Source organism: Coregonus lavaretus, assembly GCF_964263955.1.
Source record: "Coregonus lavaretus genome assembly, chromosome: 34".
Lineage (NCBI taxonomy): Eukaryota > Metazoa > Chordata > Actinopteri > Salmoniformes > Salmonidae > Coregonus > Coregonus lavaretus.
The window spans coordinates 33,542,156-33,559,528 of record NC_140021.1 but is presented as its reverse complement, the minus strand read 5'-3'; the positions used below and the strand labels follow the sequence as shown (position 1 = coordinate 33,559,528).

The window sequence follows — 17,373 nt, the reverse complement described above, 5'->3', positions numbered from 1 at the left end:
AACTTAACCAAAAATCTAAGTTAAAATATGGGATTAAGCCAGTGGCTCAGATGGAACTATCCAAGCAGTAGATACATATCCTTTAAATGTAGGCAACCAAACCCAATTCAATATTACTTTTGTAATAAAGCAAAATAGCCTAAAGTTAAGGCTATTTTAATGTAACGTTCAACCTTAACATGAGTAACACATCCATGGCCACATTTTGAGGTTACTGTAACTATAAATGTCTTCTTATGTAATCATATAAAGTGTGCATGTTCAATATACCATGCATAGGTCATCGCAGGTCTGTGGAGATCTTCACTTGCACCTTGTACTTTTATTGTAATCTCAACTGCAATTTCCCATTAGGCAAAAACTGCTCAAATTAACATTGTTTCCACGTCATTTCAACCCAAAAAATCAATGTGATGACATTCAATCAATGTGGAAAACTGATTAGATTTGCTAAAAGCCATCAACGTAAGGGGATTTTGTATTTTTGTCACCTAACTTTGAACCTAAATTAAATAACATGGTGAAATGTTTTGTTGATTTCACGTTGAATTCACTTAGTTCAATTCAGTTAGTTGAAAACTCAACCAAATGTTAATGAAAGCTAGACGTTGAACTGACGTCTGTGCGCAGTGTGTTGTTTCTACTATTAGATGAAGCACAGTGATAACACACTAATCTGTTGTATAAATAAGTAAAATATCTGACATTGTATTCCCATTTGAACTTCGCTGTGCTTTTAAATGGTTAGAAGTGCAGTGATGGACATTTGGATGACAACTAAACCAAAAATCAGACATTGTTTTTCCATTGGAATTTGGTTATGCTTATAGATGGTTGAAAGCATTATGATAACGCATTGGAAATGCAACTATCTTTGAGTGGGTGAATATAAGTTGTAATCTCATTGATCAACATCTCAATCAAATATTACACAATTATCTACGTTGAAATGACATTGTGTGCCCAGTGGGCAGATTTATGAAATGTGTTCCAGAGGCCATTTCGTCAAATCTGGCACCATCACCAGTGGTGTAGTGGAGGGTAAACGCAAGTAAACTCTGTTTATGCACCTTTTTTATTTTGCGTGATCATTTATCCAGCGTTACTTTATTCACCGCGAACGGCGATCAGTGTTTACCCACCAATTTTTTTTACGACTACATCACTGACCACATCAATGTGTGGTCCGGCAAATCTGGCAATAGCATCAAATAACCAGTCCCCTTGCATGGTAATAGGATGTAAATGTAATCCACTTTGAGAACTGACCCCTTCACATTTTGGCCCTTCATCCTATCCTAACTCCCTCTCCCCCAGCTGAGGGTCTAAACACTTTTGCCAGGCTCTCCGTTTGGGTTAGGGATTTCGCTGGTAACCTACTACACATAAGCAGAAAATTCCTTGCTCTTCAAGGCTTAACTTTTGGGCCTCTGAGACTCCAGCTCCTGCCCTTCCAAGCGTGACCGTTAAAGGGATACTTCAGGATTTTGGCAATGAAGCCCTTTATCTACTTCCCCAGAGTCAGATAAACTCATGGATACTATATTTATGTCTCTGCGTGCAGTTTGAAGGAAGTTGCTAAATAGTGTTAACCCAATTGCTAACTAGCGTTAGCGCAATGACTGGAAGTCTATGGTAACTGCTAGCATGCTAGTAGATATTATAGACTTCCAGTCATTGCGCTAACACTAGTTAGCGATGGCTCACGAAATTACATCTAACTTCCTTCATACTGGATGCAGAGACATAAAAATGGTATCCATGAGTTCCTCTGACTCTGGGGAAGTAGATAAAGGGCTTCATTGCCAAAATCCTGAAGTATCCCTTTAAAAGGTCTCAAGTCCTTCCTTCATAAACTATTAGGTTCACAGCAGAGGAGGCTGGTAGGAGGAGCTATAGGAGGATGGGCTCATTGTAATGGCAGGAATGGAATCAAATAGAACAGAGTCAAACACGTTGTTTCAATGTGTTTGATGTGTTTGGTACCATGCCATTGATTTACATTCCAGCCTTTACAATGATCCCATACTCCTATAGCTCCTCCCACCAGCCTCCTCTGGTCTACAGACACCCTGCTACTTTAGGGCATGCATTCCACTACAATTTCCTAAACTAGCTGGCTAACTCAAACCCTCCCATCTCGCAAAAGAAATAATCAAAAAATGTATCTCACATCTCTCACTTCCCTCTCCCTCACTCACTCTTTCCCTCTCTTCTAGCCCTCCCTCTCTCTCACTCCCCTTGTCCCTCTCTTTCCTAATTCAGCAGCATCCATTTAAAAAACATCCAACCAGAAACATTTTTTTCCTTCTTTTTTTTTCACACTCTCTCTCCTCAACCAATAAGCCGGGGCCTTTCCCTCCCTTCTTCCCTCCCTCCCTTATTTTTTTATATTTTTTTTATTAGCAAATTATCCCATGACGACAGGATTTATTCAGCCAAAGAGCAGGGAAGCAACAAAAGAATCAGGAGACTTTGTGGTCCACCTGCCTGGAGAATGATGAGGGTGGGGGGAGGTCTCTCCCTTGCCTCCCCCCTGCCTCCCCCTGCCCCTCCTAAAGAACACCAATCACAGCATTCTTGTGGCTCAGTCGGCCCTTTTGAGCTTTCAGGCCAGGGGAGCTGGCGAGGAGATGAATGGCGCACAGGATGAAGCCACCATTTAGCCAACCATGTGGGAACGCTAGCTAGCAAGCTCCCCCTCCAAGACTCCACATTACAAAGCCAAGCAAGCTCTCTCAACTCTGACAAAACTTACATAGAAGAAGAAGAGAGGAAGAGAGAGTGGAAGAGAGGAGTGCATGTCGGCAGAAAAGAGAGGGTAGTAGGATATAAAAAAGTGAGAGAAAATAGAGAGAGATAATAACAAAGGAGCAAAGAAACAAAGAAACCAGATAAAGGACAGAAAGGAAGAAACAAAAGAAACCAGATAAAGGACAGAAAGGAAGAAACAAAAGTTGTCCACTGTTCTGATTTGTATTGAGTTAGGGAACTCCTCAGGACATACAGCTCTGGAAAAAATTAAGAGACCACTGCAAAATGATCAGTTTCTCTGGTTTTACTATTTATAGGTATGTGTTTGGGTAAAAATAACATTTTTGTTTTATTCTATAAACTACTGACAACATTTCTCCCAAATTCCAAATAAAAATATTGTCATTTAGAGCATTTGTTTGCAGAAAATGAAAACTGGTCAAAATAACAAAAAAAGATGCAGTGTTGTTAGACCTCGAATAATGCAAAGAAAATAAGTTCATGTTCATTTTAAAACAACACAATACTGTTTTAACTTAGGAAGAGTTCAGAAATCAATATTTGGTGGAATAACCCTGATTTTCAATCACAGCTTTCATGCGTCTTGGCATGCTCTCCACCAGTCTTTCACATTGATGTTGGGTGACTTTATGCCACTCCTGGCGCAAAAATTCAAGCAGCTCGGCTTTGTTTGATGGCTTGTGACCATCCATCTTCCTCTTGATCACATTCCAGAAGTTTTCAATGGGGTTCTGGGCTGGCCATGACAGGGTCTTGATCTGGTGGTCCTCCATCCACACCTTGATCGACATGGCTGTGTGGCATGGCGCATTGTCCTGCTGGAAAAACCAATCCTCAAAGTTGGGGAACAATGTCAGAGCAAAAGGAAGCAAGTTTTCTTCCAGGCCAACCTTGTACGTGGCTTGATTCATGCGTCCTTCACAAAGACAAATCTGCCCGATTCCAGCCTTGCTGAAGCACCCCCAGATCATCACCGATCCTCCACCAAATTTCACAGTGGGTGCGAGACACTGTGGCTTGTAGGCCTCTCCAGGTCTCCGTCTAACCATTAGACGACCAGGTGTTGGGCAAAGCTGAAAATTGGACTCATCAGAGAAGATGACCTTACTCCAGTCCTCTACGGTCCAATCCTTATGGTATTTTGCAAACCTCAGCCTGGCTCTTCTTTGCTTCTCATTGATGAAGGGCTTTTTTCTAGCTTTGCACGACTTCAGCCCTGCCCCTAGAAGCCTGCTTCGAACCGTCCTCGCCGTGCACTTCACCCCAGCTGCCGTTTGCCATTCTTTTTGTAGGTCACTTGATGTCATCCTACGGTTGTTGAGTGACATTCAAATGAGTTGGCGGTCATCCCGGTCAGTAGAGAGTCGTTTTCGCCCTCTGCCAGTCTGTAGCTTTGTTGTTCCCAATGTCTGCTGCTTGAACTAGTTCTTATGAACCGCCGTCATTGAAATTTGAAGGATGGAAGTAACCTGACGCTCACTGTATCCCTCTGCCAGTAAAGCCAGAATTGAACCCTTCTTTTCCTCACTCAAAACTTTCCTTTTCAACTCTTTTGGCATGGTCAATAGTTATTTTTTGATTAATATTACATTTGAGGTACTATTAGCACTGTTTTTGCCATCCAGCTGGTCCTATTGCAAGAGGATAGTGATGACCACAGCAGTGGTTTTTATACTTTTCCTCATTAAATAAGATTTGGTTCTGTGATCACCTAATCAGTACCTAATTCAGTAGAATGAGGTGTGCCTGTGTTGGAATTCAACAGACACTGGAATTGAATGGCTGTCATACATGTAGAGATGCTGATTTAAGAAACATTTGCAGTAGTTTCTTAATTTTTTCCAGAGCTGTATGTACACACACTGTTACATACTGCATGTGTAAACTAGACCAAGCCCTAGGGTTTTTACTGAATATAAGTACTGTATTTTTAACCATGATTACAAACCACAACTAATTTACTTGTGTTATCTATACATAATATAAAGAACCAAAACATTCTAATCTTTAGAAAGAAAAAAGTTATATTTTTCCTCTTTGTTCTTTGTGTTCTGGAATTAGATTTGGGAGAGTGGTTAGTAATGTCATGAAGTCAATTTCTTCACAAAAAACATTGCCTCCATTTCAAATGAAAATTGGAGTCATCTAATCAAATTATAACCTCCAGGACTTGCCAACATTTGAATCAATTAAGTCCCAAAAAAACGTGGTTTTCCCAAAAATTATTTCCACATGCTTTAATCACAAACAAAACCAAAACACTCAATCGTGTTGTAATTGTATTGCAACAGAAAACACTTCAGAGAGACTAAAGCTAAAACAGTCCATAAGTCTACCAATAACTGCCCCTCCTACTTATTTTTCACTTTTCGCTAGCTTTTACTTTTTCAGTTCTAATCGTAGCATGCTGTGGTGGAGGGGTGTCCTACAGGGTTTCCCCTGTGTGGGTTCAGGGGCCACTACTCTGCCGCATGACAGGGGAAATATTCGCCTGGGCCTTCCTGAGAAGAGCCAGCCACTGGGGTTCCACAGCTGCTCACAATTACCTTTTGTTTGTATGGGAAGGAGCGGGGACAGGGGGGGCTACAGGCGTTAAAGTTGACAGGGAGGTAAGGTTACACCTGATAAGATGTTATGAGTTCTGGGGCCACATGGGGAATGTGCTGTCATTAGAAACTGCACCAAAACATGTGTAAGCTATCTCTTTCTCTGTGGATAAGTATCATCCCTCATTCTTCCTATCTCTCCCTCTCTCTCTCTCTCTCGCTCTCCTGTGATCTTGGATAAGAATAGTATTTTTTGCCTTGTTTACCTACTCTTTAACCCCAGGTATGGCCCCTTGTGTAGGTTCAGATCATTGCGGGAGTAAGTTTCCAAGACAAGTAGGAGTAATTACCGGAGCATTACAAAGAAAAATCCACAATCACCAGAGCCAAATTACATCCATGCTTTTTCCACACCGTAAAACGTATTTTTCTCTTCCCCCTTTAATTAATAAAATAGTGTCAGCCATCTGGGAATGAGTAAGAGAGGGAGAGTGTTCCCAAGATGCATCGGGATGCATTCCCTCCTACACACCACCCCCACCCCCACCCCACTCAACTTCCTGCTATAACTCCCATATGGAGAGAGAGAGCGAGAGAGAGAAAGAGAGGAGAGAGAAAGAGAAAGATTAAAAGTGAGAGAGTGAGAGAGCGAATGAGAGAGTGAGACAGTGAGTGTGAGAGACAGAGAGAGACCCTCTCAGTCATTAACCCTCTCCTGGAGAGAGTCTCCTGCCGCGGACCTGGAACGATAACATTTGACATCCTACAAATAAGATGGAAACCCAGGGCCACAGAGTGCTTCCCTCTCTCTCTCTCTCTCCGCTGACACCCCTAAGTATACTACACCCCTCACCCCCCCACCCCCCCCCCCCCCCCCCACACCCCTCACTCCCCCACCCCCCTCAATCCCCCACACCCCTTGCCACCCCCACACCCCTCTATCCACCTCAATCCATAACTCTTACAGCTCCAGCTAATGACCACAGCTGCAACTTAAGTCATGGTCATTTGTCCTCTAGGTTTGTTATGACTTTTATCTGGCAGTCCTAGTCACTCCTGGAGAAAAAGTTATTTTGTTATCTAATATTCTTCATTCTGCAGCTGTGTTGTGAGGGCCAAAAGACTGAACGATGAAAATCTTTTGTCATGTATTCAAGATGTTGCATATAAGATTGCTGTATATGAACTCAACCTTCTCCAAAAGGGCCTGCCCTTGTTTTTGACATTACACATGATTGAGTTTGATTGGTATGCACATTCAGAAAACATTTGTAAGTATATGATCCATTCACATCTTGCATTCCATTACAAACAGCATCCTAAATGAAGAAACACCAATATCTCAACATTATGACCAAACCATTCAACTCATTGTAACTCCCTGTTCGGGGTGAGAAAAGACAAGAAAGAGACAGGAGGAGGAGGTAAAAGGTGGAAACGATCCTTACCATTGGACGTAGTGCTGGAGGCCACAGCCTTCTCGCTGATGTCTGCACGCGTGGACGAGCCCTTGGTCGCCACGATGGTCTCCACCCTCTTCTTCTTCTCAGCTGCAGAACCGGCCTGGGACTGGGTTTCCATGGCGACTGCTCATTCCTCAGCACCTCATGGAGACAGGACACCTGGGGGGGTAGAGGAAAGGTGTACAAGAAAATGTCAACAAGAGCAGACCTATAATAGAATGTCCCATTGCAGAGCTTTATTAGAGCAAACTGTCATGCTACAGACTTTCCTAACAATCTCTCCAGATACATTGGTCTCCCAGTGATGATGGTCCATGGAGTGTCTATCATAGTAAAACTCGAACACTTTTGTTTTGTTTAAAGCTTCAAGCAATTGTTAAACTGACCAATTCTTTAACAAGACAAAGCGTAATTAAGTGTAAAGACATCGTTGTTGAATTGCTCCAAAAGTTGATGTCACACTCTCTCAACAATAGAGATGCAACAGTATCCCACTGGGCAAAAACCGGTTGAATCAACGTTGTTTCCATGTCATCGCAACACAAAAAATCAATGTGATGACATTGAATCAATGTGGAAAACTAACTGGATTTGCAAAAAGTCAACAACTTAAAGGCATTCAATATTATTATTCAGTATTTTTCTCACCCAACTTTTAACCAAAATCCAATAACATGGTGACACAACCAAATGTCAATAAAAACTAGACGTTGAACTGACATCTGTGCCCAGTGGGATGTCTTCACCTCTTGAGAAACTAACTGTATTAAATTAAAAGCATGAAATCTAAAAGCCTTCAAGAAAACAATCCCATGGAACTGGCGCTTCATGTTTGCTGACCTCTGACCTCTATACCTTAAGGAAGTCCTCCCAGCCAATCCCCTTTTATCCCTGGCCACAAAGAGGGCCATGGGTCAATCCACCAGCTTCACTCTGTTTATTTTCACTCATAATTGTTATGTTTGATCTTACCACTGCCCTCTCAATGCACCCAACGGGCCTTATAGCATGAATCTTCCAACCGGGATTTCTGTAAAAACCTGGGAATCTTGATAATTTTGCAATCTTACAAATGGGACAGTTAGCTAACTTCTCATCTCACCCAATTTTGAACTATGACATAGTAAACTTCCAGTAATGTGGGGGAATTAAGTTCTATACATTTTATTTAAAAGTATATTAGTTAAAGAAGTTGCTGTTCAATAAGTTCAGGTTATATCTTAGAGTACACAGAAGTGAAGGTTGTGGATAGGTACGTACGGATAATTCCTCCTCTTCCAGAGAGAAAGAAGAAACATTCAGGGGATTCTACAGAGAGAGAAACATTCACAACCCCCAAAATTAAGGCTTGTCTGGGGTGCTTTTGGGAATATCATAGTGCCGGGCGATTTTTCCTTCTCTCAAAGAACAAACATGTCACGGTTTCGGCCGAGGCTGCCTCTCTCCCTTGTTCGGGCAGGTTTCGGCGTTCGTCGTCTCCGGAATTCTAGCTGCCACCGTTGCATGTTCTATGTTTCCTGTTTGATTAGTTTTGTCTGTTAGCCACACCTGTCTTGTGTTATGTCTCATTAAGCACCCTATTTAGTTTCCTTGTTGTTAGTGTAGTGTTGTGTGTAATTGTTTCGTGTCAGGTGTTTGTGCGTTACCAGTGTTTCGGTACGCCAGTTACGATTTACTTCCTCCTCGGTTGAGGAGAGTTTTTGCGCCCTGTGTTTGTGCGCTCGTTTTGACGCCTGTGTGCGTCTGTTGGCCTCTGGCCGTTTTTTGGATTATTTTGCACTCGCTAGTAAAGTCTTGTTGGACTGTACATCTGCTTCTGCGCCTGATTCCACACCTCACCATTTCTAACACCGTGACAGAATTACACACCCTTGACATGGAATCAGCAGGAGCCGAAGCAGCCCCGACGAGACTGGAGGTCCAGGTTCGGGAACAACAGGACCAGATACAGCAGATGGGGACCGCCCTGCAGGAGGTGATCACCACGCTCCGAGGCTGGGGAGCGCCTCCACCACCTCCCTCCCTGCCAGCACCATCGGCCAGTCCGCCCATTCCAGCGCCAGAACCCCGAGGAATCCGACTCTCTCTCCCGAGGGCCTACGACGGAACCGCGGCTGGGTGTCAGGGATTCCTCCTCCAGGTGGAGCTGTACCTGGCCACCGTACACCCGACACCCTCGGGGCATGAGAGCGTGTCCGCCCTGATCTCCTGCCTGTCCGGGAAGGCGTTGGAGTGGGCCAACGCGGAGTGGAGGAAGATCGACGCCGAGACTATCACCTACAACGAGTTCTCCCGCCGCTTCAAGGCGGTGTTTGACCATCCCCCGGAGGGGAGAGCGGCGGGGGAGCGTCTGGTCTTCCTCCGGCAGGGGAGGAGGAGTGCCCAAGAATTCGCTCTCGAATTCCGTACTCTAGCGGCAGATGCAGGGTGGAATGAGCGGGCCCTCGTCGATCTATACAGATGTAGCCTACGAGAGGACGTCCGTCGGGAGCTGGCTTGTAGGGACACCAGTCTCTCGTTCGACCAGCTGGTCGACATGTCCATCAGGCTGGATAACCTATTGGCCACCCGCGGACGTCCTGAGGGGGGTCCGTCCATTTCACCCTCCAGCGCCTCCGAGCCGTGTCCTATGGAGCTTGGGGGCGCTGGCGCTAGAGAGAGGAGGAGTCGGTTGGTTAGGGGGTCCATCCACTGCACCAACTGTGGTCGGGGAGGACACACCGCGGCTAGGTGCTGGGGATGGCCTCCTAGGGAGGATGACGACAGGTCCCGCACTGGGGATTCCCTCCAGGTGAGTAGGCGCCCCACTCACCCAGAGCTCACTGTTGCCCATTTTTGGATGCCTGTGCGTTTTCCACAGGTGGCACCTCATTCCCAGCATAAGGCGCTGGTAGATTCAGGCGCGGCTGGGAATTTTATTGATAAAAAGTTTTGTTTAGCGTTAGGGATTCCCCTTGTTTCTGTTGATGTTCCTTTCCCCGTTCATGCCCTAGATAGTCGTCCGTTGGGTACGGGCTTAATCAGGGAGGTCACGGCGCCACTTAGGATGTGTGCGCAGGGGGATCATCAGGAGATGATTCAGCTGTTCCTGATTGATTCTCCTGCGTATCCGGTGGTGCTGGGCATGCCCTGGTTGAGTACCCATAACCCAGCTATTTCGTGGCAGGAGAGGGCTCTGATGGAGTGGTCTGCTCAGTGTGTGGGTAGATGTTTGGGCGTTTCCGTAGGGGCTACCTCGGTGGAGAGTCCAAACCAGGTGCCCGCATTGCACGTTCCCCCTGAGTATGGGGATTTGGCTATTGCGTTTAGTAAGGCGAGGGCGACGCGGTTGCCACCCCATAGGCAGGGAGATTGTGCGATAGACCTCCAGGCAGGAGCTGCGCTCCCACGGAGCCATGTGTATCCTCTGTCTCAGGAGGAGAAGAAAGCTATGGAGATTTACATAGACGAATCTCTGAGACAAGGATACATACGGCCTTCCACTTCCCCTGCGTCCTCGAGTTTCTTTTTTGTGAAGAAAAAGGATGGTGGTTTGCGCCCGTGCATCGATTACCGTGGTCTCAATCAGATTACGGTGAAGTACAGTTATCCACTCCCGCTGATTGCGACCATGACTGAGTCGTTGCATGGGGCGCGTTTCTTCACTAAATTAGATCTCAGGAGCGCGTACAACTTGGTGCGCATCAGGGAGGGTGATGAATGGAAGACAGCCTTTAGTACCACCTCGGGCCATTACGAGTATCTGGTCATGCCATACGGGTTGATGAACGCTCCGTCAGTTTTCCAATCATTCGTGGATGAGATCTTCAGGGACATGCAGGGGCAGGGGGTGGTTGTGTACATTGATGACATTCTCGTGTACTCGCCTACCCGTGTCGAGCATGTGGCCCTGGTGCGTAGAGTGTTGCGGAGGCTGGTGGAGAACGACCTGTATGTGAAGGCAGAGAAGTGTCTGTTTTTCCAGGAGTCAGTCTCCTTTTTGGGTTATCAGTTGTCTGCGTCAGGGGTGAAGATGGAGGTAGACCGGGTGTCGGCCGTGCGTAATTGGCAAACACCAACCACTGTGAAGGAGGTGCAGCAGTTTTTGGGGTTTGCAAATTACTACAGGAGGTTTATCCGGGGTTTTGGACAGGTGGCAGCTCCCATCACGTCTCTTTTGAAGGGGGGTCCGGTGCGTCTGCAGTGGTCGGCCGAGGCGGACAGGGCGTTTGGGAGGCTGAAGGACCTGTTTACCTCGGCCCCGGTGTTGGCGCATCCGGATCCCTCTTTGCCGTTCCAGGTAGAGATGGACGCGTCAGAGGCCGGTTTAGGAGCCGTGCTTTCACAACGGTCTGGCGCGCCACCTAAACTCCGCCCCTGTGCTTTTTATTCTAAGAAGCTCAGTCCGGCGGAGCGGAACTATGACGTAGGGGACAGGGAGCTGTTAGCCGTGGTACAGGCTCTAAAGGTGTGGAGGCACTGGCTTGAGGGGGCTCAACACCCTTTCCTCATTTTGACGGACCACCGTAACCTGAAGTACATCCGGGCGGCGAGGAGGCTGAACCCTCGCCAGGCAAGATGGAGTATGTTCTTGACCAGGTTCACTTTTAAGATCACGTACATCCCTGGGTCACAGAATGGTAAGGCAGATGCGCTGTCTCGGCGGTATGACACGGAGGAGAGGTCCGTGGAGCCCACTCCCATACTGCCTGAGTCGTGTCTGGTGGCACCGGTAGTGTGGGAGGTCGATGCTGAACTCGAGCGGGCGTTACGCACCGACCCTAGTCCACCACAGTGCCCGGAGGGTCGGAAGTACGTTCCGCTCGAGGTTCGGGATCGATTGATCTATTGGGCTCACACGTCACCCTCCTCTGGACATCCGGGTATCGGCCGGACAGTGCACTGTCTTAGTGCCAAGTACTGGTGGCCCACGTTGGCAAGGGATGTGAGGGTTTATGTTTCCTCCTGCTCGGTGTGCGCCCAGTGTAAGGCGCCTAGACATCTGCCTAGGGGTAAGTTGCTACCCCTGCCCGTTCCACAACGACCATGGTCCCACCTCTCTGTGGACTTTATAACAGACCTTCCCCTCTCCCAAGGTAATACTACCATCCTGGTCGTTGTGGACCGGTTCTCTAAGGCCTGTCGTTTGCTCCCCATGCCGGGTCTTCCTACTGCCCTACAAACTGCCGAGGCACTGTTCACCCATGTGTTCCGGCACTACGGGGTACCCGAGGACATTGTGGCTGATCGGGGTCCCCAATTCACCTCCAGAGTCTGGAGAGCGTTTATGGAGCGGTTGGGGGTCTCGGTGAGCCTCACCTCGGGGTACCACCCGGAGAGTAATGGGCAGGTGGAACGCGTAAACCAGGATGTGGGTAGGTTTCTCAGAACATACTGCCGGGACCGGCCGGAGGAGTGGTCAAGGTACGTTCCCTGGGCCGAGATGGCCCAGAATTCCCTACGCCATTCCTCCACTAACCTGACTCCATTTCAATGTGTGTTAGGTTACCAGCCGGTTCTGGCACCCTGGCAGCAGAGCCAGATCGAGGCTCCTGCGGTGGATGAGTGGGCGCGGCGCTCGGAGGAGACTTGGAACGCTGCACACGTCCACCTGCAGCGGGCCCTCCGACGTCAGAAGGCGAGCGCTGATCTCCACCGCAGTGAGGGACCGGTGTACGCACCTGGTGATCGAGTCTGGCTCTCTACCAGAAACCTGCCCCTCCGCCTGCCCTGTCGGAAACTGGGTCGGCGGTTTGTAGGGCCATTTAAAGTCCTGAGAAGGTTGAACGAGGTATGTTATAGATTACAGCTACCTGTGGAGTATAAGTGTATTAACCCCTCGTTCCATGTGTCCCTTCTCAGGCCGGTGGTAGCGGGCCCGCTCCAAGAAAATGAGATAGGGGAGACTCCCCCGCCCCCATTGGACATCGAGGGGGCACCGGCGTACTCCGTGAGGTCCATCTTGGATTCGAGACGTCGGATGGGGGGTCTTCAGTATCTAGTGGAGTGGGAGGGGTACGGTCCGGAGGAGCGGTGCTGGGTGCCGAGGAGAGACATTTTGGACCCGTCGCTCCTGACGGAATTCCATCGGGGGTATCCGACGCGCCCTGCTCCACGTCCTCCGGGTCGTCCCCAAGGCCGGAGTCGGCGCACGTCTGGAGCCGCGCGTCAAGGGGGGGGTACTGTCACGGTTTCGGCCGAGGCTGCCTCTCTCCCTTGTTCGGGCAGGTTTCGGCGTTCGTCGTCTCCGGAATTCTAGCTGCCACCGTTGCATGTTCTATGTTTCCTGTTTGATTAGTTTTGTCTGTTAGCCACACCTGTCTTGTGTTATGTCTCATTAAGCACCCTATTTAGTTTCCTTGTTGTTAGTGTAGTGTTGTGTGTAATTGTTTCGTGTCAGGTGTTTGTGCGTTACCAGTGTTTCGGTACGCCAGTTACGATTTACTTCCTCCTCGGTTGAGGAGAGTTTTTGCGCCCTGTGTTTGTGCGCTCGTTTTGACGCCTGTGTGCGTCTGTTGGCCTCTGGCCGTTTTTTGGATTATTTTGCACTCGCTAGTAAAGTCTTGTTGGACTGTACATCTGCTTCTGCGCCTGATTCCACACCTCACCATTTCTAACACCGTGACAAAACATTGTTTCGGTTAATGCGGTCTCTCCATTTTAAAGGGCAAATCTGGGTTTGGTACATCGATTTTGGGACTAGAATCTCAGATTGCCCCTTTAAGAGGTTCAGCCAACAGTCTATAGTAGCAAACCGTCTCAGCTCAGTTCAGAACCTCTATTTGGGTCATGTCATCCCTGAACCCTAGCCATGGAGACAGCAACCAAACATGCTAAACCACAATATAAAACATGGGATCATTTAAATCCACTGCAAGCCCTTCACTTAGACCCCGAGACACGCCATAATTCAAGGATAATCGCTGGAAATATTTAGTCTGTACAACATTTTTCATTCAAATAAAGAGTCCTAATTGCCTAACGATTCTGTTTAGTTGTCTTCCATCCCATAAACACTAGCAGGTTAGAAAGAGGGGGGTTGGTGAATAGGGCTGAAATACACAGGACTGATGTTGAATGTACAGGAGAAGGGGATGGGTGGTGTAGAGGGAGGGGAGGCAACTTCAGACAAACAAGGTGCGCTTTGTTTTGTTTTTTCCAACCCTCCATTCTAAGCCGACAACAACATCTGTAAACAATCGTGGATTGCCCCCCCCCCCAAAAAAAACACAGCACAATTACTCCCTGACCAATCAAAACAGAATTAAACAAGAGCTCTTCCTCTAATCACTCCCACATGAATACATGTGTCCCATGTCACTCCAGACCTCATTTCTATCTTTCTACAACAGATCTCATCTCAAATCACTGGTATGCGTTTGATAAGATGAGTGTTTTAGTTTTGGGGTTCGTTTCAGGGCTTTTTTCCATTTTTTGGAGAACAACAAGAGTGAGTGTGTGTGTGTGTGTGTGTGCGTGTGTGTGTGCGTGAGCGTGAGAGAGACAGCAAGCCACTCACCCACTTTCAATGGCCTGCAACCATAGAAACTCAAACGTGAGGCACTCCTCGACTGACATTCTGTCTCTGGCATAGAGGAGATCAGACAAAAGAGTCAGGTTTTTTCTGCCCTCTTTTAAATTGCACCGTTCTGACGATTGAACTTCTTGCAAAAGACGAAGGGAAAAGAGAATAAACTAAAAGGGACAAACCTACACCCCTCGACCTGCCAATGCTTTTGCCGGTGTGTGTGTGCGTGCGTGCGTAAGCATGCGTGCGTGGGTGGGCTAACTTCCTTGTTTGAGCCTCTAAACCTCAGTCTCTCAGAAAAATATAGAAAGTTAAGGTTGGAAGGAAGGAGGGATATTCAGATTCAGAAGGGAAATATATAGCAGGGGCATACACATTCCATTGCTAGAGCAAATATTCACACCCCTTTGTGTTACGAAGCATTCGGAGCGGTCCATGGTTTGAGACCAGCAATTAAAAGCATTACTTTTTCCCTCATAATCCCGCTGATCTGGATGCCACCGCTACACCCAATCCTGCAAGTGTTCCTCTCTGTCTGTCTCTCTGTCTCTTTCTCTCATTCTGTTTTTCTTTTAACCTCTCTCTTTCCACTTCTTGGTTCCTTTTATCAGTGTCTTCACACTCAAGCAATGCAACTGATATCTGATTCTGAACTCCTGAGTTTTCTGGACACTTACAGTACATGGATTATCAGTAGGGCCCAGAGTTTTTCCTGACTATGTGTCCCACCTGACCAGGATAAACTCTGGGCCCTAGTTATAACCATTATCATTATATAGTAAGTCATAAGTATGTCATATTGTAAGTACGTACAGGACGTGCCATTTCTGGAGATTCCAATCTAGGCCAGGAAATGCTAATGCAATTTTTCTATCCGAAGATTTCTCTCAGGCACGTACACTGAGTGTACAAAACTTTAAGAACACCTTCTTAAGCGTTGCAGTTCTTGACACAAACCGGTGCGCCTGGCACCTACTACCATACCCCGTTCAAAGGCACTTAAATATTTTGTCTTGCCCATTCACCCTCTGAATGGCTCACATACACAATCCATGTCTCAATTGTCTCAAAGCTTAAAAATCCTTCTTGAACCTGTCTCCGCCCCTTCATCTACACTGATTGAAGTGGATTTAACAAGTGACATCAATAAGGGATCATAGCTTTCACCTGGTTTCACCTAGTCAGTCTATGTCATGGAAAGAGCAGGTGTCCTTAATGTGTTGTGTACTCAGTGTAAATATTATACAGTACTTTTGAAAGTCATGATCCTGTATGTTGTCATGTACTGTAGGGCATCTACCCTAAACCTTAGCTGTTAGAGAATACACACTAATCTACTTACATGTCATTAGAAAATCAAATATTCTGCCACGTTTGCATGAGATACCACAAAAATAACCAACATTTTACGGAGGCTGTATAATGTTCATTTTCGCTGTATAACAGAAGAGTTGGTCTTTGCATGCTCAGTAAGCACCTTACAAAAGAAGGCATTATGAACCACGCATCGGTTGCAGTCATTACCCAAAATAAATCTAAATTTCATATTAATGTTTATTCCTTAAAATGACTGTCCCATACTCAATTAGTGTAGGGAGAATGAAAGGGTGAATCTTTATTTGTGTGTCACCATAATCCTTTCCCACAGAAAGGGAGGCGATTAAACCGGTTTAAAATACCACTATTCAGACTGTTGGTAAGAAAAATAAACATTCTTATTTTATAAGCACATTAAGCAAATCAATTTAACATAAATTATATGCTTTGATGACAAAGGCTCTGAGAAGAAAGTAATTTGCAAATGGTGCACATCAAAGTCAAACACCAAAATAAACTTTTGCCTTTGAGGGTCTTCACACTTACTAAACTTTTTGCAAAAAATACCCTCGGCTACACATGTACTGGAATGTAAACTTGGGAACTTATCACCTTTGGACCACTACCTCCAGAGGTAACGCACGACACTCGCCCGACAGTTGCCCCCCTCTAAGCAGGGCAGTGTAAACACAATTGTTCCATTGAGCCAACACTCTTACAGTATTTTTAAAAAAAATAGCATAGCAATGTTTTTGAAACAGCTGAAATGTACAGACATTTTCCTTAGTTTTAGACATGTTTTATTGAGTTTTTACCTGAAATTGTAGTAACAGTCTGTTACATTCTGAAATGGTCGCCATAGCTTTAAATCTCAACAGTGTATTTGTTTGCTTGCCTGCACTGTATGGAGGACCAAAGCTGCCATAATTAGAATTAAATGAATAAATACATGCACACATAAATAGATAAATAATTATTTAAATAATTCATCCCACTTTCTTTCATGTTATTAATTTATATTATTTATTGATTTATTTCTGTATTTCTTCCTCCAATATGATAATGAGGGGGTGTCAAGCAAACGTATGTGTGTGGTATCTTATACACCATTGGTTGATTAATGCCACGGTGCATTGATCGATTGCATTTGCCTGGGCTGCGTTCAGTATGACAGTACGTGTTCAAAGTTTAAAGGCCATGTTTCACATTAGCACCACCCAAACAATAATGTGTAGCACATATGGGCTCCCGAGTGGCGCAGCGGTCTAAGGCACTGCATCTCAATGCTTGAGGCGTCACTACAGACCCCCTGGTTCGATTCCAGGCTGTATCACAACCGGCAGTGATTGGGAGTCTCATAGGGCAGCGCACAATTGGCCTAGCGTCGTCCGGGTTTGGCCGGTGTAGGCCATCATTGTAAATAAGAATTTGTTCTTAACTGACTTGCCTAGTTAAATGAAAAAATATAGCTACTGTATGTATTAATATGTCACTTTTTGGGGGGAAATTGACAATAAAATCTATTATATGCTGCTGTGCACCATAAAAACATAAAAATAACAAATTAAACATTATCATTGCTTGACGTAGAAACTGGTGAACAGTTTTGGAACACTGAGCCATTGACTGCACCAGGTGGCTGTGTTACTAGTGGGTTGCCTTTGACACTAAGGCACCGGACTACAGCCATATAGTTTTGAACCTAGAAGAAGACCAAGAGACGGGAGTAGGCAAGGAGTCGTCGACCGGGATGGGCGAGAGGAAT

At 46.1% G+C, this 17,373-nt stretch overlaps 1 protein-coding gene across 1 annotated transcript in view; it reads right to left on the bottom strand.

The window, feature by feature from the left end:
* Positions 1-17,373, bottom strand: part of LOC311109177 (transcriptional activator GLI3-like) — a 170,475-nt gene that overhangs the window by 127,860 nt on the left and 25,242 nt on the right. Inside the window, exon 2 of the mRNA XM_084152014.1 lies at positions 6,770-6,943. Within this exon, the coding sequence (XP_084008140.1) occupies positions 6,770-6,902 (133 nt within the window). The 5' untranslated portion in view covers positions 6,903-6,943. The remainder of the gene's footprint in view (positions 1-6,769; positions 6,944-17,373) is intronic.